The sequence below is a fragment of the Chlorocebus sabaeus genome, chromosome 2 (genome assembly GCF_047675955.1).
Source record: "Chlorocebus sabaeus isolate Y175 chromosome 2, mChlSab1.0.hap1, whole genome shotgun sequence".
Taxonomy (NCBI): domain Eukaryota; kingdom Metazoa; phylum Chordata; class Mammalia; order Primates; family Cercopithecidae; genus Chlorocebus; species Chlorocebus sabaeus.
Genome location: NC_132905.1, coordinates 13987194 through 14005457, shown reverse-complemented (window position 1 = coordinate 14005457; position 18264 = coordinate 13987194). Strand labels below are relative to the sequence as shown.

The window sequence follows — 18264 nt, the reverse complement described above, 5'->3', positions numbered from 1 at the left end:
TTTTTTTTTTTTTTTTGGAGACAGAGTCTCACTGTGTCGCTCAGGCTGGAGTGCAGTGGCATGATCTCAGCTCACTGCAACTTCTGCCTCTCGGGTTCAAGCAATTCTCCTGCCTCAGCCTCCCAAGTAGCTGGGACTACAGGCGCCTGCCACCACGCCCAGCTAATTATTATTATTATTATTGTTATTATTTGTATTTTTAGTAGAGACGGGGTTTCGTTATGTTGGCCAGACTGGTCTTGAATTCCTGATCTTGTGATCTGCCCGCCTTGGCCTTCCAAAGTGCTGGGATTATAGGCGTGAGCCACCGCACCCAGCCACATTTTTACATGTGAACATCTCTGAAATCAGGATGCATCTTACAATCAGTGACATCTTAGAATCAGTGAAATACAGTAAGAGAAATGCAAATTAAAACCATCTATCAGATTGGCAAAGAACAAAACATTTGATAACATGCTGTGTTGGCAAGGGTGTGAGGAAACAGGGACTCTGAAAACTTGTGAACTTAAACCGGCATGGCCTCTGGAAGACAATTTGGTATGCACTATCAAAATTTGAAACACACTTGTGGTTCAAGCCTGTAATCCCAGCACTTTGGGAGGCTGAGGCACGAGGATTGCTAGAGCACAGGAGTTTGAGACCAGCCTAGGCAACAAAGCAAGACCCTCGTCACTAAAAATAATAAAAAAAATTAGCCCAGCATGGTGGCATCCACCTGTAATCCCAACTACTTGGGATGGAGGCTGAGGGAGGATAGCTTGAGCCCAGGAGGCAGAGGCTGCAGTGAGCTGGGATTGCACCACTGCACTCTAGCCCAGGTAATAGAGCAAGACCTTGTCTCAAAAAAAAAAAAAAAAAAAAAAAAAAAAGCCAGTTGCAGTGGCTCATGCCTGTAATCCCAGCACTTTGGGAGGCCGAGGTGGGCGGGTCACGAGGTCAGGAGATCGGGACCATCCTGGCTAATATGGCGAAACCTCGTCTCTACTAAAAAATACAAAAAATTAGATGGGCGTGGTGGCGGGCGCCTGTAGTCCCAGCTACTTGGGATGCTGAGGCAGGAGAATGGTGTAAACCCGGGAGGTGGAGCTTGCAGTGAGTCAAGATCATGCCACTGCACTCCAGCCTGGGTGAAAGAGCAAGACTCCGTCTCAGGAAAAAAAAAAAAGTCAGATCCATTCCATCCTGAAGTTGGAACACTATACAGCCGTAAAAAATAATAACATTTTGTGAGCACTGATGATAACACTATCTTCAAAATATATTAAGTGAAAAAAGGCAAGGTGCAGAACTGTGTGCATAATATCCTACATATTGTGTGAAAAGGAGTGGGGCAGACATACCCCTCTGCCTACATAAGGCATTGCGAGTGTCTTGTCAAAGTGATGGCCTCTAAGGAGGGGAACTGAGTACCTGAGGGAATATGAATGGGGAGCAATTTACTCTTCCATCTAGACCAGAGAGAGGTTGGTAACTTTTCTCTGTAAAGGGCCAGATTGTAAATTTTTTAGGCTGTGTGGACCATGTGGTCTCCGATGCAACTACTCAACTCTGCTGCTGCAGTGCAAAAGCAGCCTTGGACACTGTGTACATGAGGGGCATGGCTGTGTGCCAATTCAGGTTTACAAACTGGAATTTGAATTTTCTGTGTTAGGAAATATTGTTCCCCCTCCCCCAGCCATTTAAAAAATGCTCATGGCTGACATAGCGACTCACACCTGTAATCCCAGTGCTTCGGGAGGTTGAGGTGGGAGGATCACTTGAGGCCAGGAGTTTGAGACCACCCTGGGCAACATAGCGAGACCCCATCTCTAAAAAAAAAAAAAAAATTAGCTGGATGTGGTGGTGTCCATCTGTAGTCCTAGCTACTCAGGAGGCTGGGGTGGGAGGATCACTTGAGCTCAGGAGTCTGAGGTTACAGTGAGCTGTGAATGTGCCACTGCATTCCAGCCGGGACAACAGGGCAAGACCCTGTCTCTAAAATACAAAAAACCCACAAAAGCTTCTGAGCTATAGAAAAGCAAGTGGGCTGGATTTGGCCCACTGTCCAGGGTCAGCTGATCCATACTCTAGCCCCTTTTATATTATTTGATATAAGCCACTGCGCCTGGCATGATTCTTATTCTTTACCTATGCAAGCATTACCTATTGCAAAAAAAAAAAAAACAAAAAAACAGTGTATATACATACATATATGTGTATATATGGGTAGCCTGAAAATATTTTTGGTTGATCAAAAGGGGTGTTGGCTGGTCGCGGTGGTTCATGCCTGTAATCCCAGCACTTAGGAAGGCCGAGGTGGGCAGATCGCTTGAGCTCAGGAGTTCGAGACCAGTCTGAGCAACATGGTGAAACCCTGTCTCTACAAAAAATACAAAAAGAAACTAGCTGGGGGTGGTGGCACATGTCTGTCATCCCCACTATTCGAGAGACTGAAGTGGGAGGATTGCTTGAGCCTGGGAGGTTGAGGCTGCAGTGAGCGCAGATCATGCCACTGTGCTCCAGCCTGGGTGACAGAGCGAGACCCCGTCTCAAGGAAAAAAAAGGGGGGGCGGTGATGGAGTTGAAGTTGGGGGTGGGCGCCCTAAGGTGTGTGCCCAGGCCGCCTCTAAAGAACAGTAAGCACAGAGGGGTATTCAAGTTCACTACAGCTCCCCTGGTGGAGCTGGAAACCCATCTGTTTGCCCTGCATGCCACTACCCTGTGCCACCACCAGACGGCAGCACATGCCCACCTAAACCCAAGCCGTCCTGCAGCAGCTGGGAGGGAGGCTGCAGGCATTGGGCCCGTGCACCCATTTTGTTTTGCCCACAGTATGTTTTAAATACGGAGCCAGCATTTTTAAAGTTTAGATTTCTGGCGCCTGTTTAACCAGCTGCTGTGAGTAGCAGCTGCCCTTTGGGCCTGATGTCTCCAGGTTATCCCAGTCCCCAGCATCAGCGGCCCTTTTCTCAGGCATGCTGCATTGCCTCATAGTGGACACTAGTGGACACATTTCTCGCCTGCCACCTGCCTCACCTCCCTCTCCACAATGGGAGCGTTAAAGCACAGGGGCTTTGGGTCAGACGCTGGCTCAAATCCTGATTCTACCATCTACCAGCTCTGTGAGCTTGGGCATATTACATGACCTCTGTGCCTCAGTTTCCCCATCTGCAAATGGTGCAAAGAGTACTCCTCAGAGCGGCAGGGACTGCTTGACAGGACCCGTGCCAGAGCTCTCTGCACAGTCTGACGCAAAGTTAAGTGCTCAGTAATATTAAGTAGCATTTTTCCCCGTCTGGCCCTCACAGGCACTTGTTTGCAAGTCCCTGATCTCACAAGTGGCCCCAACACTCTCAGACCCAATGCAGCACACCTTCTGGTTTTGAGAAGGACTTTTTTTTCCAGCCCCCAGGATTCAGAAGTGAAATGGTCTGAGTCTGAGGCCTGCTCTACCCTTACTACCTGTGGGACCTTGGGGGAGTCACTTTACCTCTCTGGACTCAGGCTGAGGGCTTTTTTTTGTTGGCTCCAGGGGAACTGACACAGATTGGTGGGGCCTGGAAACCAACACCACAGTCGCGAGGCTACTCCTCTGGCCTCTAAAAGAATTTAGCTGCCTGTCCCATCCACCACTGACTTCTTTTTGTAGTAATGCCTTAGGAAGAGGTGATCACAACCCTGCAAATCCAGATGGATATTTTTCAGCCCTGGGCACCAAAGCATTTCACCCCACTGGCCAATGTGATTGGTTCAAGGGTGGGTACATGACCCAGTCCAGACCAATGAGAGCCTGCCTTGGGACTTCCACTGCAACTATTGGGAAAGCACTTTCAACTGAGATTGCTGAGCTGGTCTAGTAAGTCTCAACTCAGAAAAACAGAGCTTAGGGAGACCACGTTTTGATGAATCATGTGAGCCCCTGGGTCCTGCCAAACCTTAAGTCAGAACACCTGTGGACTTTTCCATTTTATGAGCTGATACAATTATTTTAGCTGTTTGCCTTAATTTTCTGTCATTTATGAGTTGTCGAATTCTAATACCCTTCCTTGTGTGGTCCCCTCAGGCATAGTCACAAAAGTCTAGTGATGGGCAAAGGAAAATGGCATTATGGGTCACATTTTAAAAAATAAATGTCATGGCTGGGCATGGTGGCTCATGTCTGTAATCCCAACACTTTGGGAGGCCAAGGTGGGTGGATCACCTGGAGTTCGAGACCAGTCTGGCCAACATGCTGAAACCCCATCTCTACTAAAAATACAAAAATTAGCCAGGCGTGGTGACGGGCACCTGTAATCCCAGCTACTCAGAAATGTCATTGTGACTGCTCTGGAGTCCTTTAGGCATTTCCCTGTCCCTAACAGGCTTTCTTTTTTCTGGCTAATATTGCAGAAACTAGCCAGCCTAGACTAGCTATTGACTATGTCTGTAGTGTTCACTACAGAATCACAGTACCTAGTTCATAGGAGATGCCTTATAATTACTTATTCAATGAATAACAAGTTACTAATTTGTCTACAATGTCCTGACCAGGTGCAGTGGCTCATATCCCAGTACTTTGGAAGGCCAAGGAGGACCACTTGAGGCCAGGAGTTCAAGACCAACCTGGACAACATAGTGAGACCCCATTTCTTAAAAAAAAAAAAAAATACCCAAGCCAGGTGTGGTGGCACGTGCTAGTCCCAGCCACTCAGGAGGATCATTTGTGTCCAGGAGTTCAAGGTTGCAATAAGCAATTACACCTCTGCATTGTAGCCTGGGTGACAGAGCATGACCCTGTCTCTAAAAAAATAGTAATAAATACAAATAAATAAAATGACCAGCAGCTCCCCACTCACCTCAGCCTATGAGTCTCTGTATAACAAAGTCCACGTTTTCCCAACCTTGTCTTCCATTTTTTCTTAGCTCATTCTAGTCCAGCCACACTGGCTACCTTACCGTCTCTTAAAATCTCAAGCTTGTTTTTTTTTTTTTTTTTTTTTTTTTTTCCTGAGCGAAGTCTCGCTCTTATCCCCCAGGTTTGAGTGCAATGGCTCGATCTCGGCTCACTGCAACCTTCGCCTCCTGGGTTCAAGCGATTCTCCTGCCTCTGCCTCTCAAGTGGCTGGGATTAAGTCGTCTGCCACCATGCCTGGCTAATTTTTGTATATTTTAGTAGAGATGGGGTTTCACCACGTTGGCCAGGCTGGTCTCGAACCCCTGACCTCAGGTGATCCGCCCACCTCGGCCTCCCTGCTGGGATCACAGGTGTGAGCCATTGCGCCCGGTCCCAAGCTTGTTCTTGCCTCAGGGCCTGTGTACTTGCTGTCCCATAAAGAGGCCTCTTCCCTCACTTCTTTCCTGTCTGGCCTCCTCTCCTCCTCCAGGTCTCAGCTCAGAGGCCCTTCATGACCACTCTGCCAAAGCAGCACTGACCCTGCTTTTCCGAAGTGGTTCTGTCCTGTTTGATTTTCTTCACAAACCACCACCCGAATTTCCATGTGCATTTATTTGTTTATTGACTCTTTCCCCAGGAGGTCAGCCCCACCAGGACAGGTCTTTGTTGGTTCTTTCACCGCTGTACCTGTGTACAGGAGAGAGCCTGGCACACACCAGGTGCCAGTGAATATTTGCAGACGGAAGTCACAAACAGGGATCAGCCATCGTTACTTTATCATCATGATCAATAAGAGAGACCACTGTCCTCACCCAATCCCCTCCAAAAGGCTTTGAAGCAGATGTCAACATTAATTCACTGTCTTAGGTGACAGCTCTCATCCTAAGGCCCGGGTTGGGAGAGCTGGGAATGGAGTGAGTCGGGCCTCATGTCTCAGGCTCCTTGATAACCCCCCCACCCCACCCAGCCAGGAAACACCACGAGGCAGCCAAGGTTAAGTAGACTCTTGCTGCTTTGTTATAAATATATTATGTACATCCAAAACATGACATTAAAATATTACTCCGTGTTACAGAAAAGATATTAAGGCTTTCTATTATTTACATTAAACAAGCAAGCACCTTTAAAAAAAAAAACAAAAACAGAAACAAAAAAGCCCTACTCTTCCTTCTCTGACATACTTTGGCCAGAGGGGATACTGTGTCCTCTTCCAAATAACCAAGACCCTCTGCAGGGGCTGTGCCCTGTGAAGACATCCTGGTATTGGAAACATCAGCTCTGGCAGGGTGGGGGCAGCAGAGAAGTAGGGGTCTAGACGTGGGCAGGAGGTTCCAGCCTCTTCTGGCCGGCTACCCTCAGACCCCTGCTGAGCTTTGCCATCCTTGGGGGACAGGCTAGGCTGAAGGTGGTGGCTGGGGCTGTCCAGCCTTCCGGGGTCAGTATGCAGGGCCGTGGCAGAATAATGCTCCGCGACGCTTAGGTGTGCCTGGGGGCTCCCCAGACCACTGGGGCCAGACAAGGAGGGAAAGATAGAGGCAACTCAGTGGCCCCAACGCCAGCCACACTGAAGGGCTGCCCAGCAGGGCAGAGGCGGCAGGCGTGCAGGGAGTGGATAAGCCTCCTCTCTACCAAGGGAGGCTGGCAGAGTCAGGCTTGTAGACAGAGCAGCTCAGGTGGCTGAGGAGGGGCCGAGGAAAAAAAAAAAACAAAAAAAGGAAATTAAAAATCAGTGGCTCAAGTATTCTGTGTCATGAGGGGTGGGCTGGGGGTACCCGGGCCCAGCCCAGGAGATGTCCTCTCCATCTGGAGGGGCCAGCTCGAAGAGGCTGGAATTTGGCAGATGGCTTCGGTTTGGGGGCTAGGGAAGGTTGGCAACCAAGTAGCAGGCTCAGAGAAGTTATTTGATCTTCTGGGCCCATTTCATGTCATCTGCCCGAGGCTTCTCGCCCGTCAGGCCCTGGATGAGGTCCTCCAGGCGTCGCCAGAAGCCTATCTTCTCCAGAGGGTAGTTGAGCCAGCCTGCAGTAGAAATGGCAGCGGGAGATTGAATGGGAGAGAGAGTCAAGGGGACATTGGAAGACAGCTGACCTTCACTGGGCTGGAGGGGCCCAATGAGGAGTGAGTCAGTACAGGATAGGACACAGGGACCAGCCAAGGAATTGGAAGTGGGGGCCTCCCAACAATGGGCCTGGGGCTACTCAGGCCTCCAATCCCCATATTCATCTACTTTCTTACTATATACCAGGCACTTACTTATATTTGAGTACTTACTACATACCAGGCACTGTGGTGGCCTTATCACTCAGCTCAAATGCTACCTCTGCCAGGAATCCTTCCCCGAGCACCCACTCAAGCAGCACCCCAGGTTTCTCACATTACCCTTTCTTTATTTATTTTGAGACAGAGTCTCACTCTGTCGCCAGGTTGGAGTGCAGTGGCGCGATCTCAGCTCACTGCAACATCCACCTCCCAGGTTCAAGCAACTCTCCTGCCTCAGCTTCCTGAGTAGCTGGGACTACAGGCATGTACCACCATGCCCAGCTAATTTTTGTATTTTTAGTAGAGACGGGGCTTCACCATGTTGGCCAGGATGGTCTCAATCTTTTGACCTGGTGATCCGCCCGCCTCAGCCTCCCAAAGTACTGGCATTACAGGTGTGAGCCACTGCACCCGGTTCTATTTCTTTTTCTTTTTTTTTTTTAAATACAGATGGGTCTTGTTTTATACAGGCTGGTCTTGAACTCCTGGGCTCAAGCAGTCCTCTCGCCTTGGCTTCCGAAAGTGCTGGGATTACAGGCGTGAACCACCATGACAGGCCGCCCTCTTTCATTTCTTTATAGCCTTTATGATAACCTGTAATCATCTTCGTTAATTCTCTATTTTCCTGTTCTGTGTTTGTTTACCCCCCAATCCCCAAATGGAACATCATCCCCAAAATGCAAAACACCATTCCTTTCACTGCTGATCCTCAGTGCTTAGAATACAGCCAGGCACAGAGTAAGTGCTCTATAAATACTGCTCACAATCTTACAGCCTTCCAGCTCACCATGAGGTAGATACTAATATCAGTCCCATTTTCCAAATGAGCACACTGAGGCTTAGAGAAGAGTTTCCCAGTTAGCAGGTGGCCAAACCAGGATTGGAACCAAGGCCTGCCTAAGTAGTTAACCCATCTCTTAAATAGCCTAAATTCTAATTCCTCCACCTGCCCTCTGAGGAGCACAAGTTGAGGACATGAAAAAGAATTTTTTTTTTTGTGGTTCTCAATTCTGTTTCCAGAAAGACTTCAAGAAAAATAGTAGCTGTAATTTATCAAGTACCTACTATACGCCAAACACTGCATTTGCCATTCCCACTATGGCCCTAAGAAGGTGATATATGAAGGAGGGGGCTGCAGTCCTACTTTGTGAGGAGAAAAGCAGTCCCCAGGGAGGTTTATGAGTTTCCTAAAGGCACACATGGAGAAGCTGGGAGTTAGGCCTGAGGTGGCCGGACCTGCCAGTACCTGATACACTGAACCTTGAAGGCAGCCCAGCTGGCCCCAGAGAAACCCCCCGTTCACCTCACCGCTTTCGCACTGGCCGCTAACTGAGCATGGCATGTGGACCTCCTTTCCCTTCCTCCACTGCACTGGGCATGTTCCTGCTTCTGGCCTGCGTGCTTCCTGTTTCCTTTGCTCTAATCTGTGCCCATCTATCTGCAGGGCCCTCCCACACTTCTCTCCTCCCTCTTCCATTGCTCTGCCCCCAGCTCCACTCCAGTCAGGAGCCTCTGCATTCCAGAAACACACCAAGCAAGCACAGGTCAGCCTCAGGGCCTTTGCACCTACTGTTCTTGCTGCCTAGAGTGCCTCCCACAGAGGTCTGCATGGCTTTGTCCCTCAGCTCCTCAGGGTCTTTGTTCAAGTGTCACCTTCCCTGACCACCCCATTTAAGAGGTAAAGTACCCCACTTCCTTCTCCCAGCCCCTGCTTTATTTTCCTCCATAGCAGTTAGCACCATTAGCTGCATTACATATTTTATTAATTCGTTTCAGCTCCCTCACTAGATGGTGAGTGCCACAAGGGCAAGGATCTGTGCTTTTTTTTTTTTTTTTTTTGAGACAGTCTCGCTCTGTCACCCAGGCTGAAGTGCAGTGGTGTGATTTCAGCTTACTGCAACCTCCGCCACCCAGGTTCAAGCAATTCTCTTTTTTTTTTTTTTTTTTGAGACGGAGTCTCGCACTGTCGCCCAGGCTGGAGTGCAGTGGCGCGATCTCGGCTCACTGCAAGCTCCGCCTCCCGGGTTCACGCCGTTCTCCTGCCTCAGCCTCCTGAGTAGCTGGGACTACAGGCGCCCGCCACCGCGCCCGGCTAATTTTTTGTATTTTTAGTAGAGACGGGGTTTCACTGTGGTCTCGATCTCCTGACCTTGTGATCCGCCCGCCTCGGCCTCCCAAAGTGCTGGGATTACAGGCGTGAGCCACTGCGCCCGGCCAAGCAATTCTCTTGCCTCAGCCTCCTGAGTAGCTGGGAGTACAGATGCTTGCCACCACGCTCGGCTAATTTTTGTTTTGTATTTTTAGTAGAGACAGGGTTTCACCATGTTGGCCAGGCTGGTCTCCAACTCCTGACCTCAAGTGATCCACCCGCCTTGGCCTACCAAAGTGCTGGGATTACAGGCGTGAGCCACCGCACCCGGCTGATTCATGCTATTTTGTTTGCTGCAGGAGCCTAAGCCCAGAGCACTGTGGCATGTGGTAGGTACTCAATAAATACGGGATGATGGGTGGCTGGAATCACAACGCCATGAAGTTGGGGGAGAGGGCTTTGTCTGTCTTATTTACTGTGTCCTCAGCACCTAGAATAGTGCCTGGCACACAGTAGGCGCTCAATAAATGCACGATCTGAGAAACTGTTCCAGAGGGCAAGGACTGTGTGACCTCCCGCTATGATCTCTGCCCCTCTGACCTCGAAGATGGTGCAGTGGTTGGGGTGGGGAACGCCCATTCCATGCCACCGGTGGCCGCACCTGTGGTGATGCAGAAGTAGGTCTCGTGGGGTGAGACGTGGTGGATGCGATGGTGTTTACGTGGCAGGATGACATGCCAGTCCTGCAGGAGAGTGACCCAGCGTGGCAGCCCAAAGTATGTGTGTGACCACTTGTGGATCTGGTTGGTGAAAGTGCCGAAGATGATCAGGCAGAAGACGAAGCACTCCCAGGGGTAGAGCTGCTCCAGGGCTTCTGCAGGGTGGGGAAAGGGAGGCTGGCACAGCTGTCACTCGGGACGGGGAACCCACCCCAACAGGCCCTCACCACCTGCCCCTGGGCGGCTCCTGCGCTGGACAAGCACCCAGGATTCTCTCCCACCCCCTGCAGAGTCACAGGAGAGCTCAGGGGCTGCCCTGGGCTTCAGGCTTTCCTCCTGCTCAGGAAGCAGGCATAATGGTGTAATAGGATAATGGCGTAAGCACGGCAATGGCTAGGAATGTGGACTGCAGTCAGCTGGAGCTGGGTTCCGACCCCTGCCGACATTTCTTGGCGGTATAAGCTAGGGTCGGTGACTCTGCCTCTTAGAGGCTTAATTTTCCCATCAGGAAAATGGGAATGATGACTTCACCCAGGTTCCCTAGAAGCGGAGCCTCAAACAGGTTCTTGTGTATATGATTTATCAAGGGAGCCTCTTTAGGAAAAAACCTCAAAGGGAGGGAGGGAAGCAATATATGGCAGGGGAAGAGCAGAGCGAAGATGGGGTGGGCGTCGTATCTCAGCCTGTTCCTGCAAGGAGCTCTGAGGCTCTTTAGAATTTGACCCACTCAGAGGCAAAGGGACTGCTTCGGAGGCATTTTAGTCACTGGCCCCAGCCTTATCCCAAGGGGAGAGGTGGCACCTCCCCTCCATCCCTGGAGAAGCTGGGAGCTGTCAGCAGCCACCTCTCACAGAAGCAGGGGATGGGTGCACCTCTGGAGAAGGGGATGGGCAGGGTGCCACAGCACCCACTACACTACACTACACTACACGTCCTCAGCACCTCTACCCACGGAAGGCTGCCTGAAGAACCAATGGGTGTTAAGGTGCCGGAACAGGACCAGGCCCCATTCTACCTCCATCTGACAGATAAGGCAACTGAGGCTCAGAGTGGTGAAATCACTTACTTTGGGACAAGTCCCTCTAAAAATAGGCAGGCCCTGTTTTCACAGCCTAGACGTTTTCCACTAGGCCACAGTAGTAAAACCCCAGAAGCCCTGCCAGGGAGGTAACACAAATGAATAAGGTGGGTTGGGTGCAGGGAAGCAAGGAGTAGTGGGGACGGTGGTAAACTAGAAAGACGCGTCCTGTTAAAGGCAGTGGCTGCAGCTCAGCTCCCACCCAGTGAGGCCAGGTGGGAACATGGACCCAGGGGGGCCAGAGCAGATTGTGCAAGAGAAGCTGGAAACCCCGATCTTTATGTCAGCTTTCCTGATTTTACATGAAGACAACGAATGAAAACTCTTTTAAAACACCATAAGGAGCCAAACACATAAGCCCCAGAAGGCTCCTGGGGGTGGGCCTCTGCCCCCAAGACCCCCTCCTAGCCCACCACTAGTTGGGCGTCTCACCAGGGCTGTGGGTGCAGAACTTGTAGGCCATGTTTAGCAGCGGCAGCAGTGTCACCAGGCAGTTGTCCCCGTTGGTTTCGATGAAGTCGTGCCGTGTGATAGCTGTCGGGTCAATGTGGTGCTCCCGGAAGGGTCGGATGAAAGCCTGGAGTTGAGGGGGACACAGCTCCAGCAGTCAGCCTAAGGTGGTCAGCTGCTCTCCACAGCCCCCTAAACACACTCACCTTGGGCTCACCTCCCACCTTTGCTCCTAAGTTCCCTCCACCCAGGATGCCTGAACATTCCCGCCCCGCCCACTGTCGGACACAGACCCCATCCAGCCTTTGAGGAGATGAGTCGAAATGACCCTGGAGGGACTCTGGGTTGGCACTGTCTGCCTCTGGGCTTCAGTCTCCCTACCTGTGCTGTGAGGGGGCTTGGAGACAACCTCTGCCCTTACTCCCCAACCCAAGGCAGTTGAGGAGGTCCCTCCAAGTAACAGGTGGGACCCTCTGGACTCCCTGCACCTCCTGGGGTAACAGCCTCCCCTCCTTAGTCCAAGCTCTTTTGACAGGGCTGACCCCGCCCCCGGCTGAGAAAGAACATGTGACCAGGCCCGGCCAATCACAGCATCTCCTCCCTCTGGCCAGTGACTGCCTGATGGCCCAGAACGTGACCCAATCTGGGCCAATGGGAGTGAGCCATGGGACTTCAGTTGTCAGAAACTACGGGAAGGAGAAATGCTGTTCTCCTGGGAGGACAGTTCTCTTTTCCTGGAAGCTGGAAGGATGGGTCTCTGGGCAGTGAGAAACCACACACACTGGCCACCTCATGAGGGGAAAGTAGAGACAGAGATGGAGGAAGACGGAGACAGAGATGGAGGAAGACGGAGTCTGAAGAATGTGGTCTCTCTGTCCTACTGGATGCAGCCATACCTTAATTTGGCTCTAACCCTGAAATCTTCAGTTACATGAATCAGTACTCTTGTTTGCCTAAGCCAGTTTAGATTTTCTGTCAAAACCAAAAAACTGTGACTAATGCAGGATAAAATGAAGTTAAAACAGCAAGGAGCAGCAGGGGAGACAACAGAAAAGCAAGACACCCCCAAATTCAGGGGTTGTGGTGAGGCAGGCACACATCTAAACTCTCGGACCATTGCAAGCCTGATGCTTTTGCTTCCCAAATCCCAAGGACTCCTGTTCTAGTCTTGTAGGAGAGGGGTGAGGGACGGGCTGGAATGATGGTTCCCATCTTTCAGAGAGGTAAACAGCCTTAGAGAAGAAAGAGGACTCACCCAAGGCCATACAGCCCAACCTCCTTGAGGACATGGTTAGGTCAACATACTCACCTTCCCCACAATGGGCAGCTCCACGGAGCCCCACGTGTCAGCACCCCAGTGTACCAGGCCAGATAAGAAGTCAGCAATGAGAGCCCCTGCAACTGTGGACAAGAAGACGGTAAGTGAAGGAACATCCCTGCACCCCCCCAATCAGAATCACTCATTCATTTACTCACTTGCCTGCTTATTCATTTGTTAGGAGGGGAAGGTGTCCCTTCTTCTCTAGTTGGGATGTTTTCTTCCCTAAACATGGAGCCTAACACTCCTGCCTGTCACTTGCTGTGCCCCAGGGGAGATGCCAAGACTCATGTGCTTGGAGAGTCTGGAGAGCATAAACTGGGCATGCCCAGATCAGTCCAACCTTTCCCTATTAGGAGCTGGCTGTGCCCATCTCTCTGCCCCACATAGGGAAGCCTGCTCTGCACCGGTGCTGCCTGGAACTGGAGCAATGTCCTTCTGGGTCTGGTGTTAGAAAGTACCTTGGCCAGGTGTGGTGCCTCACGCTTGTAATCCCAGCGCTTTGGGAGGCTGAGGCAGGCTGATCACTTGAGGTCAGGAGTTTGAGACTAGCCTGACTAAAATGGTGAAAACCCATCTCTACTAAAATTACAAAAATTAGCCAGGCATGGTGGCATGTGCCTGTAGTCCCAGCTACTTGGGAGGCTGAGGCAGTTGAATCACTTGAACCTGGGAGGCGGAGGTTGCAGTGAGCTGAGATCACACCACTGTACTCCAGCTTGTGCGACAGAGTGAGATCCCGTCTCAAAAAAAAAAAAGAAAGTACCTTACCTGCAGATAGAAGCCTCGCTGCTCCACCCCCACCCCTCCAGCTTTTATCAGCAATAAACATGATCATTTGGTCTCCAGCAGCCTTTTCCTTGTTTCTGTTCTCAGTCTGTTCGGAACTTGAGTAGGGTTCCCTCAGAGACTCCAACACCATTCACTGACTTGAGGGTTCAGTAGATACGGACTCAAATTCCAGTTCTGGCACTCACTAGCTGTGACGTTGCATATGTTATTTAGCCTCTCTGTGCCCAGCTTCCTCTTGTAAAATGGGAATGATGTGACTGGGCACAGTGGCTCAAGCCTGTAATCCCAGCACTTTGGGAGGCCGAGGCGGGTGGATCACCTGAGATCACGAGTTCGAGACTAGCCTGGCCAACATGGTGAAACCCCGTCTCTACCAAAAATACAAAAATCAGCCGGGTGTAGTGGCACATGCCTATAATCCCAGCTACTCAAGAGGCTGAAGCAGGAGAATTGCTTGAGCGGGAGATGGAGGTTGCAGTGAGTCGAGATCGTGCCACTACACTCTTTCCTGGCCAACAGAGTGAGACTCTGTCTTGAAAAAATAAAAAAAAAAGGGAATGAGCACTTTCTTAACGCCAAGCTCAAGTGCTTTATAGGCTAAATGAATTCTCACCATTTGTTGGAAATTGGAAGCATTTTTATTCCCACTTTATAGAGGTGGAAACTGAGGCTTCCACCCCATGCCACCTCCCGTCACTCTCCTCTATCACTGCAGCCCAGGCCTACTTTATCCTCTTTCCCTTGTATGCCTCTGTGTCTTTGCATCTGCTGTTCCCTCTGCCTGGAACATTCTTTCCTAAGATGCAACACAGCTTACTTCCTCACCTCCTTCAGATGTTTACTCAAATGTCCTCCCTGGACACCTGATGGAAAATTGTAATCACCTCATCTTCCAGCATTTCCGATCTCCTATGTATATTGTTCTCCAAGCACTCAGCCCCTCTGACTGCTCTTTTGCTGGTATATTTTCTCCCCCAACAAGGAGGTCGGCTCCACCATGGCCAGGGCTTTAGTCTCTTGTTTATGGCTGCATCCCAGCTCCTGGCACCTATTCAGAACTCAGTAGAGCACAACTAAGTGCACTGCTTGGCACATAGTAAGCCCTCAGGCCATATTATTGTTGCTGTCATTTAGTCAATCAACTAAGCAACACTCCACAAAGGCCTACTGTGTGATAAGCTCTACAGGAACATGTCGGACACTGAACTCATGTCCATGGGAACGCTGTAAAATCCAGCAGAGGATGAAGGCAGCTGTGAGTGATGACACGTGCAGCCCCCTGGCTCATGGGGCTTCAGATAAACCCCTCCCCAGACTCAGTTTGTCTGTGTCAACTGGTTGTCTGAGGTTCTGAGTTCTGCTGGTGCCCTCAGCCCCTTGGTGACAGGGGACCAGGGTCTTGGGGTACTGTAGAGACTGCAGAAAAGCCCCTGGATGCCTCCTGGGTGAGTAAGACTTGTGGTTGAAGGGACAAAAGTAAGCACGCAAGTCACTGTGAATGTGCGATCCTGACGTCCGGGCCCGGGGTGAGGGGCAGCCACTGGACTCAGACTTTCCAGAGGCCCTGTGGTATCCATCACAGGTGCCAAGCACGGGAGGGGTGGTGGGGATGGGGGCAGCTCAGCTTCACGCAGGCACCTGCAAGTTCCTGGTGATAAGGGCGGGAGGGCAGGTGGGGACAGGTGGCAGCTATACCTCTTGGCACACAGATGCCTCAGGACAGGCTGAAGGGTGTCACTGCATAGTGGCTGGGCTAAGATAAAGGGGCTGGGACTCAGCAAGGTCCCAGAGCCTGTGCACCCAGTGGCCCTGCTCTGGTTTGGGCAGTCCCTGCTCCTTGGTGATGGGGAGGGTGGACCCAGGCCAGGGGCAGGGGAGGGGGTGTAGAAGGTGAGGGAGGTAGAAGCCCGAGAAGAGCTTCTGGATTTTCTGTTCCTCTACCCAGCACCCCACCCCCACTCCAGATCCCCTGTGCTGGCTCCTCCTCAGCCTTCTTGCGCACAGCGAAGGTCAGCCAACCCTTCTGGCTAAAGCCATCCTTCCGGGCAGCTGCTCTCGCTCACATCTCCCTGCTTCATTTATTTCATGGCACTTGTCATCCCCTGAGATGGCCTCATTTGTCATCCCTTCTTGGATGAAGAAAGAGGCCTGGAAAAGTTGAACCACTGCCTCCCAGTCAAGTGGCCTGGAAGTGGCAGTTATGGGATGGGAAGGGGCCTGTCAACCTGCCTCCAAAACCAGCACCCTTTTGTGTCCTTAAACTGCACTGCAGCAGGTCTAATAATGGCATTATTAGAGCCCCTACTGCATACTTTGGGATCTGTGTATGCACTGCCTCTGTCTACCAGCAGGGACAAAAGGTCATGTTGCCAAGAGCTATGACAGAGCTAGATAAAGTGTTGGGGGCCTCAGCTCTTGCTACCATATTGCTGTGTGACACTGTGCCTACTCTAGGCCTCAGCATCTTTACTTGCTTAATGAGGTCAACTGAGGTATCTTGAGGTCCTGTCCCCATAGCTCGGCCTAATGACATCTCTAAATGCTGCCTCCAGGTCGGGCTGCAGTGCAGTGCAGAGTTGCAGAGCTCCCACCATTGCACTCCTCCCAGCACTTTGGGATGCCAAGGTGGGCGATCACCTGAGGTAGGGAGTTCAAGACTAGCCTGGCCAACATGGTGAAATCTTGTCTCTACTAAAAATACTAAAAAATTAGCCAGGGATGGTGGTGGGCACCTGTAATCCCAGCTACTCGGGAGGCTGAGGCAGGAGAATGGCTTGAACCCGGGAGGCGGAGGTTGCAGTGAGCCGAGATTGCGCCACTGCACTCCAGCCTGGGTAATAAGAGCAAAACTGTCTCAAAAATAAATGAATGAATGAATGAATGAATGAATGAATTCTGCCTTCATGAAAGAAATAGCTACAGAGGAGAAGTGACTAGAGGTCATAAGGGTGGGGCCTTGCAAGGGATTCAGAGTTCAGGTTCCTTGTTCCCTGAGTTCTGGGCTCCTGATGAGATGGGGACAAGCCCCTTCCCCTCCCTAAACCTTGGCTCATTTTATGTTATAACTGAATATAACCTACAAACAGTAAAGGCCATAGGCCTTACACAGCTCACAGCCTTTTTACGCACAGACACACCTGTCTGACCACCCCCCAGGTTAAGATAGAGATTCTATACCTACACAGAATATAAGGGGTTGGCAAACTTTCTTTAAAGGGTCAGGCAGGCCGGGCGCGGTGGCTCACACCTGTAATCCCAGCACTTTGGGAGGCTGAGGCAGGAGGATCACTTGAGGTCAGGAGTTTGAGACCAATCTGGTCAACATGGTGAAACACCGTCTCTACTAAAAACACAAAAAAATCAGCTAGGTGTGGTGGCGTGGACCTATAGTCCCAGCTACTCAGGAGGCCGAGGCAGGAGAATTGCTTGAACCTGGGAGGCACAGGCACAGTGAGCAGAGCTCATGCCACTGCACTCCAGCCTGGGCAACAGATGGAGACTCCATCTCATAAATAAATAAATAAATGGACAGTAAATATTTTGGGCTTTGCAGGCCAGGCAGTCTCCACTGCAACTCCTCAACTCTGCCGCTATAGCGTGAAGGCAGACATCAACAGCATTCCCAGAATACTTGTTTACAAGTATTTTTGGTCCTCAGGCCATAGTGTGCTGACCTCTGATAGAAAGCATTTCCAGGCCACGCACAGTGGCTCACGCCTGTAATTCCAGCACTTTGGGAGGCCGAGGCAAGTGGATCACCTGAGGTCGGGAGTTCGAGACCAGCCTGACCAACATGGAGAAACCCCATCTCTACTAAAAATGCAAAATTAGCCAGGCATGGTGGCGCACACCTGTAATCCCAGTTACTCAGGAGGCTGAGGCAGGAGAATTGCTCGAACCCAGGAAGCGGAGGCGGTGGTGAGCTGAGATCATGCCATTGCACTCCAGCCTGGACATCAAAAGCGAAACTCCATCTCAAAAAAAAGAAAGAAAGAAAGAAAGAAAGCACTTCCAGCTCCACAGCTGGCTCTCCTGTCCCCCAAGCTCCCTTCCGACCCTGTTCCATGCAACCATAGAGCTGCCTCCTTTCAGCAGGGACTGATTTTGCCTATTCTAGAACTTTATGTAAACAAATTCATATGGTAGGTGCTCTTTGGAGCCTGGCTTCTTTTACTAGTATAATGCTTCTAGCGTGAGCCATGCAGTCGTGCGGATCAGCAGTGGTTCATCGTTTTTAGGGCTGAGTATCCCACTATCTGGATGTACAATGATGCATTGATCCACCTGGCCATGGTTGGCCATTTCGGCTGTTTCCAGTTTGGGGTTATTTTGAATCTGCTGCAGTGAATATTGGTGTACAAGTCTATATATAGACATCCACCCTCATTTACTTTGGGTTAAGATGTCAACTACTTTTTAAAAAAAATATATATATATATATATTTATTGAGACCTTATAACTACCAGGCCCCGTGCCAACACCTTAAATGTTTTATCTCCTTTAATCCCTGAATGGCACCAAGGCCTTGCTTAGGCCACATCTTATCTCTTTACTCATTCTAAACACTTACTCCTCACAGATAATGAGAAAGATGAGAATAATAAAAATGATACAGATGAGAAAACAGTACTTGAGTTAACACTGTGTATTGGGGCTTTGTGAAGTGTTAAAAAGTGCATCACTGAGAGCATAACTTGCCATTC

General features: G+C 50.6%; 1 protein-coding gene across 1 annotated transcript in view; it reads right to left on the bottom strand.

The window, feature by feature from the left end:
* Window positions 1-5849: 5849 nt before the first annotated feature.
* The window catches only part of PEDS1 (plasmanylethanolamine desaturase 1), a 29766-nt gene continuing 17351 nt past the window's right edge, over window positions 5850-18264 (bottom strand). The window contains exons 3-6 of the mRNA XM_008014303.3: window positions 12760-12851; window positions 11433-11577; window positions 9865-10077; window positions 5850-6874 (exon numbers count right to left, since the gene is read on the bottom strand). Coding sequence (XP_008012494.1) covers window positions 6753-6874; window positions 9865-10077; window positions 11433-11577; window positions 12760-12851 — 572 coding nt within the window. The 3' untranslated portion in view covers window positions 5850-6752. The remainder of the gene's footprint in view (window positions 6875-9864; window positions 10078-11432; window positions 11578-12759; window positions 12852-18264) is intronic.